Source organism: Sander lucioperca, chromosome 6, assembly GCF_008315115.2.
Source record: "Sander lucioperca isolate FBNREF2018 chromosome 6, SLUC_FBN_1.2, whole genome shotgun sequence".
NCBI classification, from domain to species: Eukaryota; Metazoa; Chordata; class Actinopteri; order Perciformes; family Percidae; genus Sander; species Sander lucioperca.
Window position 1 is genome coordinate 25315945 of NC_050178.1, and position 17458 is coordinate 25333402.

Sequence of the window (17458 nt, forward strand, 5' to 3'; positions counted from 1 at the left end):
ATTAACCGGTGTAAAAGCACCGCCTACTGACCAATCAATACTCGATTGATAACGGCATCACCGTTCTTAGAAGATCAGCTGGAGCTCGGTATATATATATATATATATATATATATATGTGTGCGGAGAGAGAGAGGTGCGCTCATAAAAGTTAAAACATTTAGAGACCGACAACCTCGTTAATATTCCCTGATGGGTATCTTTATGAAATATATAGATTTTCAGCGGAGGGATTTATGTATAGGCTATTTGTTGGCTTCTTGAGCCGTGTGTTGCCAATGCGCACATCGGTTTAAATTATGTTTTTATGTTGTTTTTTTTATTTTCTCTCACGATCGCGTACCACTGCTGGGGTTGCAATTGAAATAAAAGCCTAAAGCAACGACAGTTTATGGAAAGCAGAAGTGTAATTATGGTCATATCTTGTGCATGACTGATGGGGAAGTGACCAGTTTAGTCTAATATATTGTAGTGGGTGTACTGTACTGTACTGTATATTGGCCCGAATCTGCCTTTGGGGGAGGAGGGGGGCATATCATAGTGGGGGGTCTGGGTGTCCTCCCCCAGGAAAGTTTTAAGCATCAACGACTTCATTTCCTGCATTCCGATACTTTTATGCACCAATTTATGGTGAAATACCTCCATTGAGCCTATGTGAAGAAAAAAGCACAGATGACAATTCAAAATATATCAAACATATAATGGAAAGTATGTTGTTACGTGTCATTGGGAATTTTTAAGTGTATGTATGGAAATCCTGGAGCTTACTATCATGTAGACTACACCACTGGATATTGATAGGATAAGCATTGTGATTTACGCATAACAGCGTCGGCTTTTTTGCCAGCTTTCCTTCCTGCATTTTGCCTGTAAAACCGTGTCTGTGTTCTTAATATTTATGTAGAATTATAGTTTGCTCTTCTTGTTTAAAATATGCAGCTCTGGTAGATGTTTGCGATTGGTCATGCTGCGCAAACACCGCCTCTTTTATGTGAACACGCGCGCTGCTGGATTGGGAAACCCTGGGTTGATTGAACTAGTTGATAACCAGCGTCGTGATACAGCTTATGTGGGACTGCGGTTGTTAGGTTAGGTCAAGCCGGGGAACTGAAAGAAATCCAGGACATGTTGATCTTGATTCGTAGTACAGGCCTCTGGTGCTGTCGATGACAATGGAAGAGAAGTTTTGATTGAGATCATCAGAGTCGTTTGGTGCAACAACCATGAATTCTGTCTGCTTACCACTCCGTTTGTGTACGACAGCGAATCACAGAACATCGACCATCCTTACAGATACCTGGGAGACAAGAAGGGAGACTGCACTTTACAGATCACAGATTTACAGAAGGAAGACGACGCAACTTTTCGCTTCAGAGTGGAAACTAATGATCCCAGAGCATCTTTTACTGCCCTAGCAGGAGTGAGAGTCACAGTCGTAGGTAAGAGCTTTTAAAATGACATTTTTTAAGATTATATTAAGTGAGAATTTGCAGTAGTTGTTTATAGTAAAACATTTTAATGCACTTCGGGCTAAATTTGCTCAAAACTATGTCCTAAATGTAATAAAGGATGTTTATAATGCACATTTATTTTATTTTCCATATTTACTTCAGATGGTGCTCAGATGAAGATAAGAAGCTCCAGAGATGACGGAGAGTTTAAAAGAGGAGAAGCAGTCACACTGAACTGTTCTGCTGTAATCTGCACTATCCACCAACTGGAGGTCACCTGGTTCAGAGATGGCTCCACCCTCTCAGAGTCTGGCCCCGCCCTCCATCTGGGTTATTCATTGACATATATAAAATGGACCACCAGATCCCGTGTCTCTGGACGGAGACCAGTGAAGGATATTAGAAACACTTTTCCGGTGATGGCTGAGCGTTACTGAGCAGCCTCCAACTGAGCTTGAAGACGTAGATGTGACGTGAGCAACCTGTCTGAAAGTTGGAAGTCTTCTGGTAGCTGTGCCAAGAGAAATCTCAATCATTCCCAATCTAGCAGAGACGGAGAGCGTAGGTATATGTAAGGAGATAACATAGACACAGGCTAATTATTGATCACTAAAATGATAGTTAACATTAGTAATTACACTTAAACAGCTAATGTAAGTCCAAACTGCCTGAGAGCTTCTCCTGTACTATACGGTAATTCCTCTACTATGAGATAGTAAGTCGCGTGGTTATGACACAATCGTTAGCCTATTTTTACAAAAACATCTGCTACAGAGCCATAACGTGAGATACAAGGTAATGGAGCCTTTTATACATTGTTGTGTGTTTTTAGAAATAAACAATGGACAAATAGAGTCTTTAAACGCTTCAGATGTAAAGTTATTCTCTGACAAAGTGGCACCGAAATGAAAGTAAAGTAGAAGTAAAGTTTATGGACCTTTTTCACAGCAGACATTTTAACTTGTCATAGTAGGAAAAGCACAGCTGAAATTGATAACCTTGACAATGGCTCAATTCCATCAAGTGTCCCAGTAAGCTATGTCAGTGAGTCAGCATGCACAATACCAGGGCCTCTCCTAAGTGGAATGCAGCCATCATTAATGGTTTTGAATACACCTGTGCTTTTCCTACTATGACATGTCAACATGTCTGCCGTGACAAAAGTCTATACAGTCCAAGTCTAGCCCTCAATAACATTTCACAACCTTCTACCAGTGAAAGTGCCCTAGAACGGCAGTCAAACCCGTAACTTACTACCCGTGAGCTGGTACCAGATCGTTGTACTCCCAGTTACAGTTTTTGACGTAAACAACAATGGCGACCCCTGTTGATGTTGTACAGACGCCGGTGATTAACGGTGAGAAATAGAAATAAATAGACATAAATAGGCAACGTAAAGTAATTCCGCACATTGTAATCAAAACAATACACATACGATTGTGTACTACTACAGGTTATGTTTATTAAGTGAAGTCCAAAATATGTCGCCGACTAGAAATTGCTAGTATCAGCTAGTGCTAGCTAACGTCAACGTTAAGTAGCCGCTAGCGAACACTAGGAAGAATGGTTTGCCATGACTTTGCCTGGAACGAAGTCCTGAGTCGTGACTTGAAGTTGTAACTTACGGGCTAAAAATTGTGTCTGGAACGCAGCACAAGTCTAACCCTCAACATCCACACTGCTGACATGTTTGCAACATTTATAAAGCGCGCACACCTCTCAGTCTACACTCACTGATATTTGATCGTGTCATCAAAAATGTGATTATTGGGGAAAATGTATTTTACCCAATAATCTAACCTTTTTCATTCATTCGGCCAAACACCGAAATAGTTTTTTTTGTTGCTATTCTAGCCGAAAATTTCAGTCACCGACATTCGGTGCATTACTAGTCTACAGTAGTCTAGCTATCACCAGACCAAGACTAGACTGGGTTTACAGCCCAACAGCTCTCTGATCTGTTTCTCAGGAATATTCGGTGCATTACTAGTCTACAGCCCAACAGCTCTCTGATCTGAACTTTGTAACTTGAGTTGGTGTCAATTACTTTTTTTTAAAAAGTAATATGTTAGATTCTACTCTAACTATTTCTATATCCTTCACAGGACATGCGCTTGCAAAAAAAAAGTTGACGTGTAGGTGAGTCACTAAACATCCTTATTTTATATATATATGTATGTGTATATATATATATATATATATATACATACATACATACATACATACATACATATATATATATATATATATATATATATATATATATATATATATATGTATGTATGTATGTATGTATGTATGTATATATATATGTGTGTGAATGGGAGGAGAATTCAGTATTTTCCGGCTCTCTCTCTCCTTCACTCGTTGTCTGTCAGCTGCTCATTGTTCACTTTCTTCTAAAATATTAGAAACACTAAAGCAGAACCAGAAAACCCAAGCTGTTATAAATTTAGTGTTGCTTCATTATTTCTGAGAGCAGAAGTGTCGGTGAGTTTCAGATATTCTGTCCAATAAACAAGCGACCATCTCAAACGCGTGACATGTGTTTACAGTTTTGGTGCGTTTGACAAAGTGTGAAAGCAAACTGAACCAAATGGAAATATAGGCGTGACAGCGCTGCCTTTATGACTTCCTGTTAAAAAGATGCAGCTGTTATGAATAACTTAATTTGCACAGAAACAGGAACCTGTCTTGATTGATGACTGACAGGTCAAGAGGTTACGACTTTTTGATTGATGCTCAACAGATGTTTCTGACGCGACTCTTCTGGAACTTGCTAGAAAAAGGGCGTGCCTAAGACTGGAAATTGCGTTTTCAATTTAAATGAACCAATGAGCGAGATACAGGAAGTACATAGATGCATTTCAAATGAGCAAGAATTAAATCAGGTATCTTTACATTATTTGAAGCAGTTACAACACCTCACACCTCAACACCTCATATAACTGTGAGACCAGAGAGTGTGTAAGACAGGGCAGTAAAAAAAGGAATGTGGAAAGTGCAAGAGCTCCTCTTACAACAGGCCAAGGAAGTAGCGTTAATAAGCGTGAATGGACCTAAGCCCAAAGGTCAATGCATCTCTGCACACACACACACACAGGCACTAACATTGTATTTGTAGAGCCAGCTGGCTACCTAAATATGAGTTTTACTGCTCCACCACCCTCCAGCCCACTCAGCTCTGGTCTAGAGGACATGTCCCACCAGAGACCAACATGTCACAACCCCAGCATGCGCAGAGAGCAGGACTGCCAGGACTCCTTTCATCCCTGGACGCTCTCCATCATAACTCCTGATGAGCTTGCCAAGGCGGGCTTCTACTTCCTGGGCCAAGGCGACCGAGTGGCCTGCTTCAGCTGTGGAGGACAGGTGTGTATCATCACAGGGACACGAACCGGACTGCACTGAGGAAGAATGTCATGTGTGAGTACACAGGGTGCAGTGTAATTATCTCTGGGCTGTAACTCAGGGTGATTCAGAGGGTCTTGAGAGGCCAAGCTAACCAACTCTGGGCCCTCTTCTCAGTCACATTCAAAATCACATATTTTATAGTTTCTATTAATTTAGACTGGATTGACTATCATCAGAAGTGGGCATCATACTAAAGTACATCCACCTTACAACCACAGGTAGCACCAATCAGGTGTGGTAATTTCTTGATGTTACTTTCATTGACTGAAGTTTCTGTTTGTATTTGCAGTTGAGTAACTGGGAGCCAGGTGACAGAGCTTTATGCGAGCACCAGAAGCATTATCCAAACTGTCGCTTTGTGCGGGGGGGACAGAGCTGCCGTATCTGCATCTGGAGGAGTAATTTCTCAACTGTCTTCAGCAGCCTCAACCTTCAGTAATGTGTCCAACCCTGCTATGCAGCAGAGTGATGAGAGGCTGCTCACTTTTGTCAACTGGCCATCTTGTAGCCCTGTCAGACCTGACCAGCAGGCTAAAGCGGGCTTCTACTATGTAGGTACGGACAATATCAAAGAGACAAACTTATCAGAGCTTTTCCTTATCAGACAGTGACCTGATGAGGAGACGCATGTAGCAGCTAGAAAGACGGCGAATGTTGGACTTTATCAGGTGGCCAAAACTCCAAATGAAAAATAATATGGGCCTGTGTCTTTAATATCAACTTTAGGTGAGGTAGGTAGGTGACAGTAAAATGTTCGAATTAATTCTTTTTTATTTCGCTTCGATTTTTATTAAAAATTGAATTTTTTTTTTCTCGCATTAATTCTGAAAAAACATTTGCCCTTTCCCTGGGAAAATCCCAAATCTTACTAAGTAAAAAATCTTACTTACTAAGTAAGTTAACATGCATTTTATGCCCAAAACAAAAGGTATGCCCCCAAAAGTATAATTTATTTTATCTTATTTTATAGCAAATCCTTGTAGAGGGCAGAGGTGGTATTTATATTTTTCTAAATCAAAAATAGTACTAAAATTGAAATCTTAACGCTGTCATTTAAAAGGTCCTGAAAGTCTTACACAGAATTGACTCATAAGGTGGAGATGAAAAGTTGAAATGAAATTATTTATTTTCCCTTTTTTGTTGTTGTTGCAATTAACAGTTGTAATACCTGTAAGAGGGTGTTTTTTCCTTCTGTTTGGGAGTATCCACTGCAGACAGGTATTTGTCAGTATGTGTCCAGTTTTTCATTTGACCTGATAGAAATCTTTTTGAGGAACACCTAGTTATAAACATGATCTCATGTTAATACTGAATATAGCATTCAAATGTGGTCAGTTTACTACCAAAGCTTTCAAGCATAAGAGTAAGTGAAAGATGAAAACGGACTTGCATTTTTTAGATTAATAGTTGTCAGTTAACAGTCATCTTTATCAGAATCACCTTATGTTTCTCTTTTTATGAACCATCCTAAAACATCAAATCACACTGAAAGCCCTTTGTTTTCCCTAAAGGTCGTAACGATGATGTCAAGTGTTTCTGCTGCGATGGAGGCCTGCGATGCTGGGAGTCCGGAGATGATGCTTGGGTGGAACATGCTAAATGGTTTCCTCTGTAAATGCCATTGTTCGAAATTTTGTTTTATTGTAGATTTTTTAAATTTAGTGTCAAAATGTGTCATCCAGAGCCCGTTGTACTGTAGTAAATGTATAAACGTTTGTATTCTTGTACCTCTGGATAATTGCAGGTGTGAATATTTGCTCCAGGAGAAGGGACAAGAGTTTGTTCACCAGATCCAGGCTCACTTCCCTCGGCTGTTTGAACAGGTCAGCAGAGAGCAGCACAGAAATATGTTAGTGGTTCAAATATTCAAGGTTTTAGATCAGTGCCGAGGACCAGAAAAGGGAGGAGGAGCGAGAGATGCTGGCGCAGGCTATGGCATCAGGTAAAGCTGGTGGCGAAAATATGGATGTTTCGGCAAGGTATTTTGAAAATGACCAACCATGAATACTGATGTTAGCTGTGCTATCAGCTGCTCTCAGGCCTGTGAGTATTTTAATACATTTCTTTTATTTTCGTTTTTTGTTTCAGATGGTTTCACTTTTGTGAAGAGACACCAGGCAGCTTTGATCCAGCGTCTGAAGAGTGTGGAGTCAGTGCTGGAGCATTTAAGAGTGAAAAAAATATTATGTAAGTTTCTCTTTTCTTTCTGTGTTTGTTTTCTTACTCCACTAGTAGAAATTACAGGTAATTAGTTGCTTTGGGGTGCAGGATTTAGTGTTTCTCAACATCTGTGAGATTGAACTATTTCTGATGATAACTAAAGTTACAAGTGTAGAAGAAAAACGTGCAATGAGGTAACTAAATGATTAATGGTTCTGGGTTTATTGAATTAAAGTAATGTCAGGAGTTTTCCCATGAGCCTTTTCGGGATGCATGTTGTAATAAGCAGTCGGTGTAATTTTCCGTATATTCATTCATTTCATTTTGTTAAAAATGTGCACTGTAGTTCAGTAGTTAATAATAATCATTTAATATAGATGCTTATCAAAATTAATAATCATGACTGACAAGCGTTTATTCAGCAAAATCATATTTTTAAGAATAACTGGAGTGAAGGTTATGCAGCTGCAGCATCTAGAAGTCAGAAACCTCCAGATTGTAAGTAACTCTTCCCTGTTAACCTGCAGCTACCGAGGAGTATAGCGGTCTGAAGGCTCAGACGTCACCTCAGCAGCAAACTGCCAGGCTGATAGAGCTCGTCCTCAACAAGGGAAACGCTGCAGCCGAGGTCTTCCGCAGCTGGATCCAGAAAAACGACGTACACTTGCTCAGAGATCTCATGGGTACGCCTGTCCCACCACACCACAGATTTCTGATTGCACTTAAACATTTGATATATTTGGCTACTAAAGGTTCAGTGTGTATTCGGATAAACTTGTACAGAAACCATCAACCTGGATAATAACTTGAAACCAATAATATTGTTCGAACTGGAGCTAAGTGGTTTACTTTTATTTAGAGTATATTGTTTATTAACCTAAGCCTGAGCTAACTACCTGTTGTCTTTCACATTTTCAGCCCAATCAAACGAAGCCGCATCACCAAGCGAAGATCTTTCAGGCAAAAAGACACACCTGGGGTCTCATTTATAAACGTGGCGTACGCACAAAACGGGGCTGAAAATCTGCGTACGCCACTTCCCAAGCAAAGGTTGTGATTTATAAAAAAACAAACTTGACGGGAGAATGTGCTGTCCTTCACACAAACTCTGTGAAACCGGCTGTTTCCAGAGGGAAATGTCTATCAATGTTTGTTTTTTTTTATAAATATTATATATAATCTTCAACTTTATCACTAAGGCTTGTTTGGATATAATATATAGTGCTGTTAAATGTTATTACATAGGTCTGGTATATCGAAGCTGTCCCCAAGTGCCATAATGCCTGCCGTTTTTTTAATACATGTAGTTATAGATCAGGTTTCCCTACACTGTGCAAGAACAGGCTGAAATTATAATTCAATTTACAACAATTCCTGAACGCCTGAGAAGTTTTTTGCTTTTTCTCCACCAGTCATCATGATTCGGTGTAACAACTGCCAGGGTCATTAACATACTGATCAGCATTCATAAGGAGCTTTGCATTGACTATTTATGGTTAAAAATGGGTGTGTACAGGGCGGGATAAGAGGCTGATCCACGTACGCACACTTGAAGGTAATCTCTGATTTATAAAGGGAACTTTGCTTACAGGTGTGCGTACACACGGTTTCATAAATCTGACTTTTTTTTGCCGTACGTACACTTATAGTAAGGATCCTACGCACCGTTTTATAAATGACCCCAGACCCCAGAGCCTTAGGCAGGATTTACTATCACGCCAATTGAATGTTTTTTTGCTTAATTGTTTTAACTGTGAACCACTTCTATTTCAGGCATCAATCTAAACTTAATTTCAACCCCATGATGTGAAATTCCTAAACGTAAACTAAAATAAGTTAAAAAAAATTCTTTGTTGGGTTTGTAATGCAGTATTTTATGCATTAACTGCCGGTATAGCCATTAATAGTTTGGAGCGATTTTAATTTAGAGATTGCCAGTAATGTAACCTGTTTGAATCCTGTTTGAGATTGAAGATTGACAAAGAAGACAAGAAAAATGTAGACCAACATGTTGGAAGATGGAAATTAATCTCTTTTTCTTTGCAGAAGTCCCCATGGAGGAGCAGATGTGGCGCCTGCAGGAGGAGCGTACCTGCATGGTTTGTATGGATAAAGAAGTCAACATCGTCTTCATCCCATGCGGACACCTCGTGGTGTGCAAAGAATGTGCACCGTCACTGCGAAAGTGCCCAATCTGCAGAGCCCTTGTTAAAGGCACGGTCCGAACCTTCCTCTCATAACCAGGAGTGGCCTTTGTGTAGAATGTAAGCAATATGACATACATTTATATTTATTGGAAAGAGCCGGAAGGTTGTTCCTACAGTTTTACATTATTATAGATATACATCCTTGCAATTAACTAATTTGTTTCTTGTATTAAGTAATTAAGACTAAAAAATGGGACTAGGAAACAGAAAAAACAGAAAATAAAACAACTTTTATCTGCTCTAATATTACATCACTGGACATTTATCTCTGATATTATCATCTGTAACATATCTGCTCTAATATTACATCACTGGACCTTAATCTCTGATATTATCATCTGTAACATATCTGCTCTAATATTGTTGTTTACTGTCTACAAGTGCTTGTTTTTGCTTCAGTTCATGGTTTCAATTCTTTAAGAAGTTTAAAATATTTCTATCTGATGAAATGATGAAGACATCAACATTTTTTAAGAAGCTTTAAAGATTTATCATTTTACTTGCGCATCCTTTTATACCTTTGTATGACATTTTATATTCTACACATTCATTTCTACAATGTCATGAATATAAAAACCCTTTGTAAGCTAATAAAAATACTTTTATTTCAGGAGTTTGTTGCTTGTTTCAGTTGACTGCTGCTCACCAGACAGTGAAAAAAACTTGTGTTTTATAAAGTATGAAGAAAGCTTTGGTACTCATATTTGGCAGTTTGACAACTTGGAATTCATCACCAGATCTGATTTCAATATCTGTGTAAACCTATAGATACACACAGATACCGCATTGACAGCTGCTATTCATTGGAGCAACACGTCAACGCGGCCGTCATTTTGGGGCGGACATGCCGCGCCTCCTAATGCATGTGTGTGTCTCCAGGCAGGACGTCTATCCACAATTTAAATCATATTTCTCACTGAATTTCCAACTGGTTTTGAAGCTGTATTTCTGATACATGGTACTTGATTGAATTTAAAATGCAGGTTTTCATACCAACATATCATATCTTGTGTGGGTCTACAGTATGCAACTTTAGGCTTTAATATAATTTAAATGGTTGGGTTATAAAAAACATTCACCCCCATACAGTTGTTATGAAGGGGGCATAGCTATATAGAGACCAACAACTTTAAATTATTTTATAGCTTTTGAGTATTGTACACTTTTTGCACTGCTATAGTTTTTATATTACTATGTCTCCATTATTCTCTTATATTGTCCATATTTAATGCTGGTCTCTAGACTTTATCCTTACACTATTGGACTTATTTGCACTATACCACCATGACACACCCTCTCATAGAGCACCTCACCATGCAGACTGAATCACAGGGTCAGTCCCTGCCCTGTCACTACATCCCTCAGTACATTCATGTGGATTTTTTATTTAGTAGCTTTTCTTTTATTGTCCATATTAGTCATCCTGTTTATGATGTATGTGTATGTCTTTAAGCTACTGGGACCTTCAATTTCCCCTTGGGATCAATAAAGTATCTATCTATCCATCCATCCATCTATCCACCCTTCATACCAGTTGGTGGCGGTAAAGCACCAAATCGTTGTATGCCAACCGACAATAAACCTCAAAGAAGAAGTGGAGGAAGGAGTAGTAGAGCACCGACAGGAGCTACACGGTCAGTTGCCCGGTAGAAAACCGTTGAATTCATTTCAAAGTGTTTCTCCATCCGACCAGTGAGCTCTGTTCACCGAGTTCCCGCACTACAACCTCCCGGACCGCTTGATATCGACTCCTCAGCTGCTTCAGGTAACCCGCCATTCGTCCAGAAAACCAGCAGAAACCTGGACTGGATTCACAGACTGGACAACTGACCGCCTCATTCCGTAAGTACTCAACAAACTTATTTATTTTACTTTATTTTGGTTGAATGTAATAACTGAATTAAACATCGTTTAGGGACTGTTTATTATTTAATTAAGGGGCCACCGGAGGAGTTTTGTGGCCTCTAACCTAAAAAGACGTGACCCTCCCCTCGTCAGTAATAATTTTCCCTCCAAAACGATTTGAAAAAATGAATGACCCTCCCCTCGCGTGCAAGTTTGCACTTAACAAAGAAGTACAGACACCATTTGATTTTTACAGCCATGATGTACAGGAGTTAACCTCTGCATTCTCATCTTACACATCCCACTCCTCTGTTATGGTGGGGGGGCCATTTCAGTAGATTTACTCACTAACATTGTTGTGGAAACACAATAAGCATGGAAACTAAATGCACACTTCATTCATTACTGCATTACTTCAAATACTGAGTTACTCCTCTAGTAAACTAGTATTCATATGAAATAAAACAATAAAACATTGAGACCATTCAGCAAAGGACGCTGGGATATAACCAATCAACACTGGTTGCTATGGACTTGTCACTATGTCATTGTATATTTTAGCACATAGGTAAAGCTGCCGAAGCTGAACATTATATTCCAAAACACATATGTTTATTTTTAAAGTTGTTAAGTTACATTGTAACAATTTAACAATTCGCCCTTATGAAATCCAATCGTGGCACGGCTGTTTTGGAACGCAATAGACAGACGGTTAACTTCAACTAAAATGTAACGGTGAACAATCAGTGTTGGACCTCCAGTCTGTTGAGATGCCTCTCCAAACTCACCATAAAACGTTAAGACACGTTGAGAAAAAAGATCCGTATTTTGCCGTAATCCAATCACACAAAAAAGTAATCCACAGAGATCAGGAGATCCACAAAAAGATAAATGATACGGTGTATCCAGCAAGGCCAATATGAGCGTCACATACGAGGCCTCTCCACTTCGCTGTTTAAACAAAGTGGAATAAACGTATAAAAGTCCAAATCTACACAAAACCCGCAATCAATTAGTAAGCTGACATCACATTTTCTCCGTGGACAGTTTGATTGACATTAGTCACAGATATGTAGGTAGACTGAGTACAGGTGAGACACTTTTAGCGTTTTGATTTTTCACACAAAAATAGATACTAAAAAGAAGTGAATTTCCACATGACATGCCACATGACATTTCATTAGCTTGTAGACTAAGATATTATCAATCAATAATACCCATAAATAGTTTATAATTTCCACAATTAGCTCATAAATTAAGGTGCTTTTACGTCTCAACTTTGTCTCAACTGTACCCATATGTGGTACAGTTGAGACAGCCATTTTTAATGATGTAAAGGTAACTAACCGTTTATTGCAAATAGAGGTGCAATGATGAATCGATTAGTTGTCAACTTTTAAATTAATTGCCAACTATTTTGATAATCGATTAATTCTTTGAAGATTTCTCTGATTCCAGCATGTTAAATGTGAATATCTTCTAGTTTCTTCTCTCCTCTGTGACAGTAAACTGAATATCTTTGAGTTTTGGACAAAACAAGACATTTGAGGACGTCATCTTAGGATTTGGGAAACACTGATCCACATGTTTCACCATGTTTTGACATTTTTATAGATCAAACAACTAATCGATTAATCAAGAAAATAATCGACAGATTAATCGACTATGAAAATAATCGTTAGTTGCAGCCCTAATTGCAAATATAATAAATAAAGACAAATAAAGAAAATAACAATCGGGCAACATGTTTGTTTATTCATCCATTTAAATTCATTAATTTTATTTAAATTAGCACTGGTTAAAATGTATAAAACAGGAACAAGATAATTAACGATCAGATATTGCAACAGTACAAATGGAAATATTCCAATAACAACACTAACAATAACAATGTCAAAAGTAACAGTAAAGCAACAACAAAGGAAAAACTGATTCAGGTGTCCCTATCACAGTGATGGCATGTGTAGCCGATCAAAGAGGACACTAACACGCACGTGGACAGCAAAAATCACAACTTGTTATTTAAGGTGTCTCAACTGTACACAGTCTACCCTAGCCCACAGTAGATAGGCTACCACATTAGCTGCTCATGTTCAGTGGAGCGATACGTCGACGCGGCCGCCATTTTGGTACGGACACGCCGCCCCTCCTAATGCATGTTTGTCTACAGACAGGAGGTCTATTCAGTTAAAATCATAATTTATCACTGAATTTCCAACCGATTCTTAAGTGGTCTGCTTTTCTACAAATACCAGACATGCATATATGATACAGGGTACTTTGTCAAATAAAAAAATACGGGGTTTCATAACAAAAGACCATATATTGTGTAGATAGTAACAGTATGCAGCTTTAAGCCTAATTTGATTAAATGGGTGAGTTATAAAAACAATTACCCCCAGTTATAAAGGGGGGAATTAGCTATAGAGACCCAACCTGTTCTTTGTACCAGGCTGTAAACGTGATTATTTATTCTGTAAAATTCCGATTATTTTTAACATAGGAGTCTCTGGGGAATGACCCGCCTCAAATGGCCACGCAAAGAACTGCAGTTCAGCCGCAGAGCTGCTGCTTCAATAACACACACGACAAACGTCATTTTAGCATCTTACTGAGATATTACTCACTACTGAAATAAAAATACTTTACGTGACACGTTAGCTTAATTAAGTATCAGTAATCAGAATCAGAATCAGCTTTATTGGCCAGGTTTGCGTAGACAAACAAGGAGGGGGGATGGGTGTTGAGGGAAAACCTTTTGTGCGTGAGGGGTGTGATAACGGGTGCTTTTGAAACCTGCCGTATTCATCAGCCAGTCTGGGATTTTCTGCAGGGTGGGGGGATGGTCTCTTGTAATCCGTGATCTTTCGCAGGCCTCTCCAAACTGATGCAGGGTCATTGGCTGAGAGGCTGTCTTTAAGTTTCTCACTGTAGCTTCTTTTGGCTACCATGATCTCTTTTGTCAGCTTGTTCCTGGCCTGCTTGTGTAGGTCCCGGTCCCCACTCCTGTAGGCCTCCTCTTTGGCTTGATGCAGTTTCCTAAGATTAGGAGTGAACCAAGGTTTGCTGTTGTTGTATGTGCAGAAGGTCTTGGTTTGCACACAGTTGTCCTCGCAAAAACTGATGTAAGATGTTAAAGTGTCAGTGAGGTCATTGAGGTCTGTAGCTGCAGCTTCAAAAACGCTCCAGTCGGTGCAGTCAAAGCAAGCCTGCAACTCCAGCTTAGATTCCCATGTCCATTTCTTTACAGTCTTTGCCACAGGTTTGGAAGTTTTTAGTTTTTGCTTGTAGGTTGGGATGAGATGAAGCAGACAGTGGTTGGAGAGTCCTAGAGCTGCCTGGGAAACGGCGCAATAGGCATCCTTTAAAACTGTGTCACAGTGGCAGGGGCGCCGCCAGCAATTTTGGGCCCCATGACAAAAAATCAAATTGGGCCCCCTCTGCACAGCTGTTGTCACCACATCTCTAGGACCTAACTGTCCCATCAAAAACTTTACATAACTCTAATTAAAGGCTTGCAACTGTCTTGCTTCTTGTAGTTCAATACTAGTACTAGCACAATATTTACTGCTGGGGATTTGTACATGCATGCAAGTCTAGTATGCAGTTCACTATTTGATGCAAGATTAAAAGCAACCATAATGAATGAATTTTTATTGTAAAATTTGACAAAATGGAAAATTCTCTTAACAAAATTATTATTATAATTATTAATGAAAATTTAAAAAAGAAAAACGAACCAACTTAAATAAATATTAACTTTTCAATCAAAATAAATGAACATCATCCTCTCAAAACAATGAAAACAGCAGATTTTTTTTTAACTTAGCTGCACATATATGCCAACAAGAAAATAAAGTGGACATGGAAAATGGAATTTCCACACCAGGGTTATTATAGTGCTACAAAACAGGTCAAGTGATCACTAAATCAAAAGGTTTTGAGGTTTGGAATATGGTCATAACAAACTAACCGTACCAGTGACATCAAATTAAAAGGTATGAATAAGAACAAAGGACTCCTGGAAACCCCAACTTTTCTCTCCAATAACAGGCATGTCATTGAACACAATGTTGCTCACCTTCTTCACTGGGACAGGGAGGGGCACAGTTAGGGGGAGACTGGGCTGCTGCTGACTCATCTGTTGTTAAGTCTGCTAAAAGGGGCAGGGACAATGATTTAATATGAATATCTTGCTAAACGTTTCCCTGCACTGATTAAATGGTCATTAAATGTAGGCTAACACTAGTCTGTAGCTAGCTAGCTTATTTCACTATGGACATTAAGCCAACAGGTTAATACCACTCACAGACAGTTACAGTTTGACACCCTTTCCTTTGTCTTTCCTCTCTCTTTTCTCTCTCTCCTTTTTTGAAAACCAGATTTTGATTTAACGTTACTTGGTAACATCATGGTCACTGTAGTTCTGGCGCATCTACTGACTGCAACTAAACACCGTAACTGAGCGCTCTAAGGCAGGACCAAACCATTTCATGCAGATACAGGGGGGAGGTTGGTCAATATGGATGTTTACTTTTTGGTCAATGGGGATATTTAACTTTTACTGCCAAAAACAAGTAAAAACTAGAACTGCAAGCAGTTATGATGGGCCCCAAGCCTCCCACACCAGTCGCCCGGGGAGCGCGCGAAAGCGGAACCCGAAGCCCGGCGGCGGGGAGGCAAACGTCGGTAAATATCGAGAAGCGACGAGCCGCGACGTCTGCGGTACGTCGCCGTTGCAAACGTAGCGGTCAACAGTTCACCTCCACGCATATACAGACTACCTTTAACAATTCTCTACAATAAACAAACTTCTTAATTCCTCTGACCACAGGGTACAGCAGAGAATGGTGTTGATTTTGGATTGAAAAAGTGAATTTGTCCACTGTGAAGGTTGTAGAAACTTTGTCAAGTGGGTTAAGAAGTTTGTTTATTGTAAAAAATCAAAGGAGCACGCAAAAGTAAAAAGCAAAACCTAACGGTAGGAGGGAAACATCAGTAAATATTGAGAAGTGTTGTAATTGTTTTTCATAATGTATATGTAATAGTATTGTATGTTTATAACTTTGTTGCTGCTTCTTGGCCAGGACTCCCTTGAAAAAGAGGTTTTTAATCTCAATGGGACTTTTTTTCCTGGTTAAATAAAGGTTAAATAAAAGTGTGAGCTACAAGGTCTGTGGTACATTTCCATTGCAAATATCCCATTAACATTGAGTAAAAGGGCCAAAACTCGTCTACGTTGATTATAGCGCCCCCTAACAGGCGATCTTCGCCACATTTGGTACAGAGCATCGTAGTGGGATGTTGAACAAGGATCTCAAGTTCTTTGCTGATAACATTTCATTTGGCCGAGATATGCTATGATACGTGTGTGGTAGCTAGCTAGGAAAATTTGTTTGGTCGTCAAATGCGCATATTTTAACGTAGCAAAATTCCTTGAGTAACTTTTAGTCAGGTCCATCTGGAGATGCTACCTACCAGGTTTCATGCTGATCCGTCGGACGGCCTAGGACGAGTTCGAAAAAGTTGGTTTTGCACATTGCGCGATATTGCTAAAAAAAAATTTAGCAGAAATGGGCGTGGCATATATCATGTGATTCAGCTTGATTCAAGGAACACGTGGATGTAAGGATTTCTAATGTGCGATGAGGAATGTGGGAGTTAAAGGCAAAAAAACATTATAGTGCCACCTAGTGGTCCACATGTGTAATTTTTGGTAGGTGTCGACCCATTGTCTATCTACCCTGTAAATTTAAAGTTGTTCACATTAGTGTAAGTGGTGAATCTAGACTTGGGTCCCATAGGCCATGCCCACTTTGACCCTTCAGTACCCCACTCTAGGGGGCGCTACAAGTACATAAAGTTTATAGCTCATGAACGGGTCATCCGATTTTTACAGAATTTGATGGGTACCATCTAGGGCCACTCATGAGGCCACCCTTACAGTATACTGATTGGTCAAAGTGGGCGTGGCCTATGGGACCCTAATTGGTTTTAGCCCTTGGGCACATTTTTGACGGCCTCAGTATATACGAAAACTCACAAAAATTGGTGACCACATAAACACCTGGGAGCTTTGCGAGACTGTACAGCAATTTGGCCCAAACCTGTAAGTGGGCTCCATAGCGCCCCCTAATGCCTGGAAGGCCTTAACTTGGACATAGTTGCTCCGATCTTCACCAGATTTAATACTCATATTGCTCTAATTATTGCGGACATATTTCCCATTTACCTTTACATTAGCTCCGCCCAACCGGAAGGCGGCCATTTTTAATTATGCATTTTTCATGTGCTTTACATTCTTTCGAACTCGTCCTAGGCCGTGATTTCAATCTTCTTGAATCTTTGCAGGTAGTATCTGTTGACCCTCATGACAAAAAG

General features: G+C 39.5%; 2 protein-coding genes and 1 pseudogene across 2 annotated transcripts in view; all 3 read left to right on the forward strand.

Annotated features, from left to right (window-relative positions):
- Positions 1-17458, forward strand: part of LOC116056460 (nuclear factor 7, brain-like) — a 313536-nt gene that overhangs the window by 287565 nt on the left and 8513 nt on the right. The gene's annotated exons all lie outside the window — the stretch shown is intronic.
- On the forward strand, positions 4397-9335 carry LOC116056492 (putative inhibitor of apoptosis). The gene is given in 9 exon segments (XM_036002228.1): positions 4397-4823; positions 5155-5229; positions 5231-5420; positions 6377-6476; positions 6610-6807; positions 6954-7052; positions 7545-7708; positions 7944-7985; positions 9072-9335. Coding segments are annotated over 9 exon segments (1359 nt in total). The 5' UTR covers positions 4397-4526; the 3' UTR covers positions 9266-9335.
- LOC118492959 overlaps positions 10077-17458 on the forward strand; it is a 32783-nt pseudogene continuing 25401 nt past the window's right edge.